This window comes from Cyanistes caeruleus, chromosome 5, assembly GCF_971803275.1.
Source record: "Cyanistes caeruleus chromosome 5, bCyaCae1.hap1.1, whole genome shotgun sequence".
NCBI classification, from domain to species: Eukaryota; Metazoa; Chordata; class Aves; order Passeriformes; family Paridae; genus Cyanistes; species Cyanistes caeruleus.
The window spans coordinates 12,110,121-12,122,419 of NC_141705.1; the positions used below are offsets into that span (position 1 = coordinate 12,110,121).

General features: G+C 39.6%; 1 protein-coding gene across 12 annotated transcripts in view; it reads left to right on the top strand.

Annotated features, from left to right (window-relative positions):
• The window catches only part of PPP2R2C (protein phosphatase 2 regulatory subunit Bgamma), a 189,372-nt gene that overhangs the window by 53,512 nt on the left and 123,561 nt on the right, over nt 1-12,299 (top strand). For 3 of the 12 annotated variants that reach the window (XM_086889188.1, XM_086889192.1, XM_086889193.1), the window contains exon 3: nt 4,501-4,710. The exons of 1 other annotated variant lie outside the window; for it this stretch is intronic. In XM_086889188.1, the coding sequence (XP_086745314.1) occupies nt 4,641-4,710 (70 nt within the window). In that variant the 5' untranslated portion in view covers nt 4,501-4,640. 8 more of the 12 variants (XM_086889189.1, XM_023925521.2, XM_023925525.2 and 5 more) reach the window with 8 other exon arrangements.

Sequence of the window (12,299 nt, forward strand, 5' to 3'; positions counted from 1 at the left end):
CATTTTTATCATAAATAGTTTTTCCTTCCTTCCTCGGGGTACTGGCTGCCTGTGGCTTCCATTTTTTTTTGTTTTGTTTTGTTTTTTGTTTTTGTTTGTTTGTATTGGTTGTTTGGTTGTTGGTTTTGTTTTGTTTTCCCTTCTACTTTCCCCTTTCTCCAATTCTTCTGCCCAAAACTCTGAGAAAGGGAAATGTAGGTTTATTCCTCTCTTTAAATATTTTCTTTCCCTGTCCTCTGAGATTTTTCTCCTCCTTGCACAGATCCATTTTTTGTTTGTCTTGCTCCTTTTAACTCTTCTTTTACTGACACCTACAGTATGTATCAGCATCTGTGTCATGCATGCTCTAGCCTTTTATTTTCTTCCTTGACCTGCTGGCCAGTTTGCCTCCTTTTATGTCTAAGCTTGTTTTATTCTTATTATGCAGTTATTTTTCAACCTCTTGAATCCAGTTTATTGCTTGTCTCCATAGTCTCTAATGACCTTCTTTTAGAAAGCTCTAAACCAGGACTTCATCCTCATTACTGACTCTCTACCTAAATGTCACTGCTGACCAGTATGTAGCTCTTCTATTTTATAGTTTACTTATAAATTCTTTAAGATAGGACTCTCTTTTATTTTTCTGATTGTAGTGTATTCAACTCAATTAGAGGGCTGTTTTATGAGTAGGATTGTGAACTACTATGAAAGTCCAAATAACCGATGCACTTCTGATTAAAGCTTCCTTCTTCACCACCTTCTCCCTGGGTATTTGACCAGATCAAATTATGTAGGTTATAGGTGGGATTGATAATAAGTAGCATTTTAAAATGGCACAGCTAGTTATTTGCAAATGTTGGCTCACAAATTTGCATTGTGCTACAAATTTAGAGCAGAGTTTTGCTAATCTTTCTCGTGTGAACTGACCTACTTAAGTCAGTGGTGTGCTAATATTTGCCACACAGTAAGGATTTGGCTCATAATCTTAGGGAAAGCATTTGCATGCACACTGGGAATATTGTCTAGGGTTTTTCTTAAAGGCTTCCTCCTCATTCCGTTCCTCCTTACGAGATTCTTTTTAACTTAAAAATAAGAAGAACAAGGTAAGTGTGATTTGAGCCAGATGTGATGCCTAAGGAAGTTGTCCGTGCACCTCTCTAATGGTGAGTGGAGGAAATAATGTCTGGATGGGAGCTACAATTTTGACTTCACAAAAAAATGTCCACTTTGCTCCTAGGAAAAATGAAAACACCTCTAGCTGCTTAAATTACACCTAACAAATAACCAGTGTAGGCTCTAAATGACAGACCATAGAAACTGTAAATTTTGAAAAATAAAGGACAGCTATTGATGAGTTTACATGGAAGAGCAGGAACAACAAGGCCAGAATTCTCTCAACCATCTTGGTCACATAAATGTAGAGGTATTTACAAAGATATAAAGGTACCAGTGGTTTTTTTTATAGACTGTCAGTGTGACTTTTTTGAGATTGTACTCATCATTTGAATAATTTCTGTGTTCATTTTCTGTGTATTTGCAGGTAGAAGTTGTTCCTCTGTAGTTGTTCCTACTCAAATGTGTTGCTTGATTTTTGGCATCAAATGCCCTGCAAGGTGACATTTCTTGCAGTTTTAGGAGTCATCACAGTAATAGCTTCTCAGTGTTACCTTCACAGAGTAATCCACACTCTGTAATACATCAGGAACAAAAGGAAGGCGAAGGAGAACCTCCATTCTGTATTGGATGCAGGGGGAAACAATAGCAACAAAGAATGAGGAAAAAGATTAAGTATTTTATGCCTTCTTTGCCTCAGTCTTTAACAGCAAGGCCAGTTCTTGGGTACCCAGTCCCTTGGGCTGGAAGACAAGGATGGGGAGCAGAATGAAGCCCCCACAGTCCAAAGGGAAATGATCAGTGACGTGCTACACCACTTAGACACACACAAATCTATGGGGCTGGATGGGACCCAGCTGAGGGGACTGAGGGAGCTGGTGCAAGTGCTCACTGAGGCACCTTCCATCATCTACCAGCAGCCCTGGCTATCAGGGAGGAGTGGGTCCCAGGTGACTGGAGGTCAGCAAATGTGAAGCCCATCTATCAAGTGGGTCAGAAATAGGATCCAGGGAACCAGAGGGCTGTCAGCCTGCCCTCAGTGCCAAGGAAGGTCATAGAGCAGATCACTCTGAGCGACATCACACACACATGCAGGACAATCAGGGGATCACGCCCAGCCTGCACAGGCTCATGAAAGGCAGGTCCTGCTTGACCCAGTTCATCCCATGCTGTGGTGAAGTGACCCTCTTAGTGGATGAGGGAAAGTCTGTGGATGTTGCCTAGATAAACTTTAGTAAAGCCTTTGACACAGTTTGCCACAACATTCTCCTGGAGAAACGGGCAGCTCTTTGCTTGGAGATGGGTGTGTTCTTTTCTGGGTAAAATCTGGCTGGATGGCTGAGCCCAGGGAGTGGTGGTAAATGGAGTTACAGCTAGCTGACAGCTGATCACCAGTGCAGTTTTTGATCTGCTGGGAGGCAGGAAGGCTTTACAAGGGGATCTGGACAGACTTTTGTAAGGCCAGGCAGTTTGCACAGATGCTGAAGGGAGGTGCCTTCTTGACCCAGAATGGTGTAACTTGTGTTAAATAGTTGAGAGTAAAATGGCTGTTGTAGTCTTTGCCAAGGACTTTGGCCAAGTTGGGATTTCATGTGCAGTGTGTTATGCTCAAAATCCAAGGTGAGAACATAATATGTCAAGGAAGGTCAAAATAAACCAGCTGCATCACATGGATTAGAACCATTTTGTCCAAACTAAATATCAGTATTTGCAAGGCCTCCTTCCTCTTTTCTGAAGAGGATAGGGAAGATACTGCAGAGCTGCCAGTACTGCCACAGTAGTGACTGTCAGCTGTCAATGCAGAAATAACATTTCTAGTGTTGTCACTGCCTAAACCCACATACATGTAAAATATGTTTTGTACAGGTTCAAGTACTGAATAACTTCTCTTACTTTCTCACCTGCTCAAATGTGAAGATTTTAAAATATTTACTTGCCAGACTGGAGATGGTTCTGTTTTATTTTTCTCTATTAATTAGAAGAAAAGCTGATTCTATTGCTATTCTTTTTTCCCCCCTAGCCTGGCTTCATCCTGAAATTAGATGTGTATCCCTAAGCAGATTTTTTTCTACTTTTTTCAAAGTCACATGCCAGTTTATAGGAATAGCAGGGTACTTGAGTCAAGAGCTGTATGTTCTAGTTCATTAGAAAGAAAGAAAAACAAACACAAAAACCCAATAAAAATTCATGCAGTGTTACACAAAATTCTGTAGTAATGCTGACAACCAAATTGTACTTTCCATGTTCAATTCCAGGGCCTAAAGCACAAGATTCTCTCTCCTCTATTGGTTTTGTGGTTGTGGACTCCCTTAGCATGCTGTAGTGGTGGTTTGGTACACAGCCATTTTTTTTTCTATTCAAATATTTAAACTTCAGTGGTGCTTACCTTTTCTGAATGCATACTTTCTGCAGCAAACAGTTTGTGATTTATTGAATAGAAACCAAAAGCTAAAGGAAACTGCTTGTCTGTTCGGTTGAAAGAAATTAGCTGTTATATAAAACATTAAGCATTTGGACTAAAGAGCAAGCTTTATTTTATAATGCAAGTGAGTAATTTTCCGCCTCTACTTATTTTCATATTTCTGAGTATATGTATTTCAATGCTGCTTTCCAAGATGATGGGATAAAGCACTAAAAGAGTATCAGGTCTGAGAAAAATCAATGACCTACAAACATTCCCTTTGTCCAGCTTTTCTTTCCTGTACAGGGAAGCCAGAGAGGTTGTTTTTAAATACTTTGTAATTTTACGTTTATCTACAAAAGTGGGGGTATAAAAGATAAATAACAGTTATTTTATATTATGTCCTCCGAACGGTTGCCTGGCCTCTGACGAATCCTTTGGCACAGGCAGACATTTGGCAATTTGGGTAATATTTATAGAGGCTGACATTGAACGACTGTTGCTTTTGCTGCAGATGACAGCACGACTAGCACAAAATCGCGGCCGCGTGTTCGTGTGCGGTACGTGTCGATTCAAACGCGTTCAATCAGCTTGAAGTTTCTTCTCCCTCATCCCCTCCCTCAGTTTCTCTCCTTGCCCATCTCCCCGGCAGGAGAGCCGGAATAATTAGCTGCAGTGTCATTTTTCACTTTTCCCGTGCAGCTGCGGCGCGGCGGGCGGGGAGGGGCCAGGCTGATGCAGCAGGGCCGTGCGACAGCGGCGGCGCGACCCGCCGCGCTCCGGGCGGCTCCCGCTGCAGCCGCGCCGCAACTCTGCCACAAGTGCCTCTGCTCCCTCAGCTCCCTGCTGCCTTTCTGCAGCCCTCGTTCCTCACGGCCGTTTCTCCCCCTCCGGCTTTCTCCCGCTATTCTTCTTCCCATTTTTCTCCCTTCTTATTTTTTTTTTTTTTTTTTTTTTTTTTTCCTCCCCCCCCCGCCCCTGCCCCCCAATCTGTGCTGCCTCGATAGCTCTCATTATGCTGTGCTCAGTGGCCCGGTGTGTTCCCCGCCTCTGCTAGGCAGTGGCAGCATGGATGGTGCTCTTGTGACGACCTCTGCTGATGCTATCAGTCCACTGCGGATAGGCATGCTGAGTAATCCTGCTGTAAATGGGCGAGGACACGGACACACGGAAAATTAACCACAGCTTTCTGCGAGACCACAACTATGTGACTGAAGGTAACATAAATACTGTCGTTTTTCTCTTCTTGCATTGCATGTTCTATGCCAGGAATGCACTGTCATGTTTGGAGATGTAGGCTGTTCGTTTTTTTCTTTTTTTAAGCAGGGGGAATTTCATGGCAATTTTTCTGTGGGATGTAGCAACAGAATCTGTCTGAATTTGCTAAATCCCAAAGACATTCTGTCATGCTACAGCTGTATATGAAACTACACGGGCTGGAGAAGGTCTTGCATTGTGCTGACTTTCTGCTAGTGAGGTGTGCAGCACCTGGCATTGAATGCACGGTAACTGCAGTGTAGAAGATTGGAAGCACTTGATTACTTAAAAAAAAGAAAAAAGAAAGGTTTGAGAGCACCAAAGCAAGAGAAATAGTCTGTAAAGTTAACTGTTTGCTGGTGTAATGAAGGGTATGCATCTCATTTTGGTAATTATATCCTGAGCATTACAGACATTGCTCAGTTGATTGTTCCCTAGAGAACTGTATACATTTAGAAGGCATTTAGGAGGGATATGTAAGCATCATCTTTTGAAATGCTGCTGCCTTCTTTCCATCCCCTGTGTCTGTGCAAGGTACATGAGAAAAGGCACCTTCATTTTCAATCAGTCAGTGACTTGCAGGTTATTACATAAAAAGGAATTTTCCTGCAGGTGACATACATTAAATGCTAATGGAATTTACCTTGAGAACGTGAAATGCTTGGGTCAGGTACTGGTCTGTATTTCCTTGCCAGAAAGTTGGTTTAAGAGTAGGCCATTTTAAGATTGATTGAAGAGCAGAAATATGTTAGTAGGTGCTTGACTTTGCAAATATATTTGTATGTGCAGTTTTAACAGCACTTTTCAGCAGCAGAAACAGTAACTCCGTGCAGGCTTATATAATATGAACATACTTAACATCAGGGTCAACCAATACTCCTTGAGATACAGTCTCCAGATTCTGTCGTCATTTGATCAATGCTCAGTCACTTAATACTCCCATGCTGCATCCTGAAACGTGATCAGCTGATGCTCTCTTGATTATTGATGATTTGAATTGTTTTAGATTGGAGAAAACAGTAGGATGATTTTGTCATACTGGGATCACAAGGCAGATTTTTCAGAAGAAAAATCAAAAATGCTGTGTACTGTAACTGTTACCAGTGACTGCTGTAATTGCTTGCTAATCTTGCCTCTAGGACATTCTTTGCACTCTGGTTCATGTTTTGGTGCATTTTCAATTTTTTTTTTGAAGTTATGGTTAATGGTTTTTTTCAGAATGATGATTTATGTTTTGAAATGTGGTCACCTGTTTGAAGAAACTTTGTTGAAATTTGTAAATTCATGCCTTGGATTCTGTAAAATGCACAGTATAATTTCTGCAGTGTACTTGATACATGGTCTATTTCAGACATGCAGCTATGTTAAAAATTGAATTTTCAAGTCTCTCTGTTTGTAATCTGAGGAAAATAATTCTTTGTGGATTTTGCAAATCCATAGTCTCCTCTTTTATTTATCACGAGTGTTCTAAAAATTAGATGGAGATTTTTGGTATTTTTTGTGACACTGCTGGGGCAAGTGTTGGATTTTTCTCACGTTTTGTCTGCACTTGATACTTGGATCATAAGTTCTGGATGTTCTTCTGTCATTGCACATGGAGGGGCTTGTCTGGAATGGGTCAAAATACAATTTGAATATCAGTGCTGACCTGTATTATATTTTTCCTGTAATCAAAAGTCATCATGAAATATGTTGGCATCTGTTCTTGAAATTTTCAGTAGCAAAGTGTTAGTTTTTCATCTCGGACTAGTGTAATTCTCATTGGGAATGCAGAGTGTAATAGAATTCTTCACATCTGTTATATCTGACATTGCCACACCTTTTAAAAGATCTTGGAAATCATGAGGGAATGGATTTATCCGTGAAATTTTTCCAAGGAGACCTTCAGCTCAAAGAGGAGCATCGCGAATTTTAATTTCTCATTGATACACTTTGTTTAAAGTGCATAATGAATACATTAGTTAAACTTGTGCTTAAAATGTGCTTTGTTTGCTCTTCTGTGGGATTTTGTATTTTTTTGTTTAAAGATTTGGCTCCAAGAAAGAACTTTAAGGCTTCTTATCTGTAAAGGCCTGTAGTCCTTTCAGAGGCCTTGTCTTTGGTCCTATGACATGTTAAGCCCAGTATGTAGCAACAATAGAAAGGGAATAATGTGTTACCTTGTTATACTTCTTTGGGGTCCAATCCAAGTTTTTCTCTGGCTTTTGTAATCCACCATTTAAAATGAAAAAATGCTTTATGTTGTGTCTAGTGTAGTAGAGAAGTTACAAATTCATTGTTTTCATGAATAACCAAAATTTTATCTCATTTTCAGAGTATTAAAATCTTGGTAAGTGGTGTCCTCTGTCCTTGCTATTCCATGCAGCAGACTAAATTAATTTACAAAAGGAGGTATTTCTAACCCTTATATGTACTTTTTTCCTGTAACTATTCACTGAGGAAAGTAAAGCCAGCAATAATCATGAAGATGTGGGTTAACTATAGCATTGCTTTACTTCTCTTCCTGTTTCGCTTTTTCACTGATTTAAAAACAGCCCAGTCAGATGACATATGAATTCAGGGTGTAGGAAAGCTGTGAGCCAAATCTGATTTGCTCTGCTCTCTCCAGTGGACTGAATGTGTTCCTAACAAAACTGCTTGCTTGAGCAAAGTCAAATTTCATCTCTTTGATAGGTCATTATTTTCTAACATTGGGATTATCTGTAACAAATGTGGATTTACCTTGATTATGGAAAATTGAATTGGTTTTTAAATCTTGATTTTTTTTTATTTGTTATTATGTATGAAACAGTAGCCCTGGTTCTCCTGTTGCATATGCACAATTACAATATGGCATTAAAACATGCAGAATATGAATAGTTTTTTATTCAAAGTCTTTAAAATTATGTTACAGTTGCACAATGGAAAAAGGTGATTTAATTCCAGCTGCAACATACAGTAAATTTTTCAATGATCACTTTTAAAAGTAGTTTTTGAAGCAAAGTGCTTTAATTTCAGTTGTTTGTGTGAGGAAAATAGAAAAGGTCTGGTAAGACCTGTAAAGAAAGAGAGAAAAAAGATCTGAGGGTTAGAAAATGTGAGGTGTGAGGAAAGATTGAACTTCTTTGCAAAGGTGGTGAAACACTGGGATATATTGCCTAGGGATCCTGTCTAAGTTTTATCACTGAAGTTTTTAAAAGAAGGTGACATAGATGTCTGTAAGAAGTGACAAGGGGATAGCTGAACCTCCCGTGGGGCAGAGGAATGGACTAGATGACCTCTGAGATCTGTTCAGGCTTGTGATTCATTGCAGAGCTGTGTTTTATCTTAATTGCCTTTTGCACCACAGCTGTGGGAACCAGCTGCCCAGGAGGTGTTGGGTCAGTAAAATGTGTTATTTCCACAGCAACTGTAGGAGGACTGAAGAGAGAGGAGAGGCATGGGAAGAGAAGATTGGTTGGAGGGGAGAAACGTGATCCTTCATTACTGTACAGAGTCTGTTGGGGCAAGAAAATTGTGGTTTGGGGGAAGGGGGGGATAAGAGGCTCCTGTGCTTTAGCAGGCAGAGGATGTCCTTCAGTCCTAGAGGTCCCTTGATGTTACCTGTGCTTAAGATTAACAGTGAGACTGACAGGACTGCTGATACACTTGGCTGTCTCAGGGCTTGGGATCAGCCACACAGGATCTGGTTGAGCACAGTGAATTGCCTGGTATGGTTGCTGTATTCCAGGCAGGGACAAAAAGTTGCAGGAATCAATGGTGCCACTCTCTTACTGAACTGCCAGGTTATTTCAGTTACTCTGTATTTTACTGATTTAACAATGAACAGAAGTAATGAACAAAATTCACTACTCTTGCCAAACTGTATTAAAGGCTGTGTTTCACCTCCATGATCCCTAATTTGTTTGGAGAAATGCTTCTCTGGTGGGTGAAGGCATATTGCAGGTTTCATGCAGACAAGTCTAGCGTATGAATTGATCCCTGCCTTTTTATGGAATTTCTCTGTTTTGGGAAGGAATAAAAAGTTGTTTATGCTTCCAGTTTCTGGAGAGACACAGGTTCCTCCCTTGGTCTAGGCCTGCAAATGCAAGTGGAGCCAGCAGAGTTGCAGTAGGGCAGAAGGTGGCCTGCACTATCTAGTCATTTATATGGCTGAATTGTGCCATTTGGTTCCACATGGTTTAACTTCTGTGAAAAAGTTAGTCATGTTAATAGTTTATTAATGTCCTCAAATATGATGTTTGAAGAATAATGAGAATTAGCATTGCAGTATATAGCATATTGAATCATAACCATGTGAAATGTTTATTATAGAGGATAAAGGAGCCCTTTCTTTTCTTAATGATTTTAAAGAAAAGTCCTCTGCAGATAACGAAAACAGATGTTGGGACCTTTTTTTTGCCTTAATGAGAGAAGTTATTATCTCTCTTCTTCAGTAATCAAAATTACAAGAAATTGCCAATTTTCATCTGCCAAAAAGAAATTTATTTATGAGCGTTTCTTTCATAAACATCTTAAATATTATTTGAATTAGACCTTAATACCTGAGATATTAATTGGATGAATATAGCAAACAAGTACTACTCTGCTGGCTCAGGCTTACCATTGGTCAGTCTAGTTCACTGATTTCTCCTTATTAAGAAAAGTCCAAGTGCTAACTTTTCCTCTCAACCTCCAGCAATTCATGATTTACGTTGTGAATACCGATGATTTTAATCTTTTTAGAGAACTCATTTAGAAACAGAATTACCCTGGAAATTATTGCTCATTCTCAGTCTAGTTGCTTGTGTTATTTCTTTTTTTCCTTGAGTCAAGTGTGAATAGGAGTAAACCTTGTTAAAGCATAACTTCGCCCCTTGTTACACATCTTATAGTTACGTCTTTCTGTGCATGGATTTGGTTCTTTTATTCACACTGATATTCAGATGAATGTTGTGGGTAGCCTTGAAGATTTGGATTAATAAGGTTTATTCCATCCAAGTGATGTTGCTGACTTTGTAATCCCTATTCATGCAGCTTAGTTGGGTGAAGCCATGGAGGCAGAGCTGGAGCGTTGCTGTCACGCTGGCTTGCGCTGCTCTCCCATCCATTTGCTCACTCACTCAAACCTGCAGCTGGATGTGGGGTTCAGCATCCAGGAAAATCAAGCATTGATACTGCTTGAAGCTTGGATCTGCACAGCACAGATATTTAAGGCAATGTCTGTATGGGTGACGTGGGCCAGCAATTCACTCCAGCAATCCCAGAAAAGGCAGTATAGATTTAGCCAGAGAGAATTGCACTGTCAGCAGCTCTTGTGATGCAGTACCAGCTACACGTTCCAAGTCCTCCATTCATACTACATTTATTAGGCTCATAATACTGTTGTCTCTATTTTGCTTTCCAAATGTACTTTATGAAGAAATCATAAATCAGATTGGGTTAGGATGACCCTAGGTTGATCCTAGGCTGGGACTTCGGAGTTTCTTAGTTTGCTGTTCCCAGCATTTCCAAAGAGCAGGAGCATGTTAGTATTAACTTGTTACTGCCTCCTCAAGAGATCTGCCTCTCCAAGGATGAGGTTATTTTTAAGGACTGGTTGTTAGATCATCCTAAGAGGGCGCTTCAAGCCACTCTAAGCTGCAGGACATGTTTCAAAGGCATGCAGTTTACTTGGTTTGGATCTTTATTTAATGTCATGTTCTCCACATGACAGTTATTCACCAGTGTCACATGTGCCTTTAAAGCTTTACCAAGTGTGATTAGGCTGGGCTGCAATCTTCCTGTTTGCAAAGAAATAAATCTCCCATGTTGGATCACTGGTTTTGGTGGGTTGCCCTTAGGGACTGACTGCAACCTTGTCTCTCTTTGCATGCATGTGTAATCAGCAGATGATCCTGCACTCACTATCTAAATAATAAATGTATTTCATTGCTGTATAGTGCTAGAGATCCTGGAGAAGTGAATAAGATGTATTAACAAAAGGAAAGAACCATCTAGAATATTAGCCAAAGCCAAGCTCCTTCCATGACAGTGACATCAAGGAGCTGAAAAAGAACATACTTGCACCAATCTGGAGCTTTTTCAGGTGCCAGCAGACTAGAAACATTATAAACAGAAATGCTTACAGTATATTTAACTATATAACTGTTATATGTAATAGATTGAGCTACATATAAGCCTTAAAAACGGAAGTTCAGGACATGAACTGTGCAATGTGTGTGTAAGATAAAACACAGGCATAGAAATATGATCCATGCAGGCTTGCTGTCTCGGCCAGATTTTTTTCTAATTGAACCAGACAGTTTAAAAGTATTGAATGATGTAAAACTAAACAACATTGTGCAAGTAGAGTCAGTGTCATTGCTCACCATGGGAGCAGTTTATTTAGTGTATGTATCATTATGAAAACTGTATTTAGCAGTATATTTTCTACATGTTTTCCATGTAAACCCCAGGCATCTCAGCAATGCATCATATATTTAAATGGTGGATTTAGAGAATGTAGATGTTGCTCTTGCATCAGTTTAAAATGTGAAACACTATACAATAACACTGAATATTTTATAATGAAGAAGAGCTGACTGACTGTTGTTACAGCCATAAAAAGGTAATCCATCCTGTTTATGTTGTGTTACTACATCATTACTAATTGTATCCTTGAAACTTTCCATCCGTGGTTTATTTAGTCACCATAGTGAGGCTTTGTCTCAAGGACTGTATGCTGGGAGAACACAAAGTATTTGCAGGCTAACCTCAGTGTAATTTCAGCCTAATTTTCCTGTGGCAAGGGAAGGGTAATCTCAGAAAATTTGATAAAGTTATAATGGGGACATTTAGGATTTTTTAAACAAGACAGGGTTTAAAAATGAACTTCTAGCCATGTTGAGGCACTTTCCTGATCAACTATTTCCGTAGTTCTCTGGTTAATGCTAAGTTTGCCCTTAGTCAAGAATGTGGTCTGTTTTGCTGGCTCCTGGTGAAAGTTCCCCAATTATTTACCAAGAACAAAAGCCCCACTGAGCAAAGCAGCCTTATATGTGGTAAGAGAGTTTCTTTTCTCAGCAGTGTTACCTTGCTGAAAAGCTCTTGTTCCTGTTTTTATTATTGCTTTAATTCAAATAAAAGCAGACTTTTTTTCATTTACCAGTGAAAGACAAATAATAAAAACGTACATTAAGAGATCTGATTCCTAATAAAATCTCAGCATGACATGCCATGCAGTTCAGTGACTTTTGTGAATTATTAACATGACAGGGTTTGGGATCTGTACTGTTAAATATAGCAGTGTTTGTTTCTTTCCTATTCACTGATCCATCTGCTGCAAAAAAGAGAAGAAAAGGATGCAGACATCTGTCTTATGATGATATTTATCTGTCTTGCTTAGAGTACAGAAGAAAGTAGAAGACTAAGAGTTGGTTTATTATTCTTTAGTTCAACTTAAGTCAGATTAGCATTTAGTTACTGTTACCATACATCTTCCTGTTTGCTGTACTTTTGTCATTTGTGTGACTCAGATTTGCAAATAGTCAATGAGTGTACAAAATAACATAATTTGCGTAAATTCTGAGGTTAATGCTGTGTGTGGTAG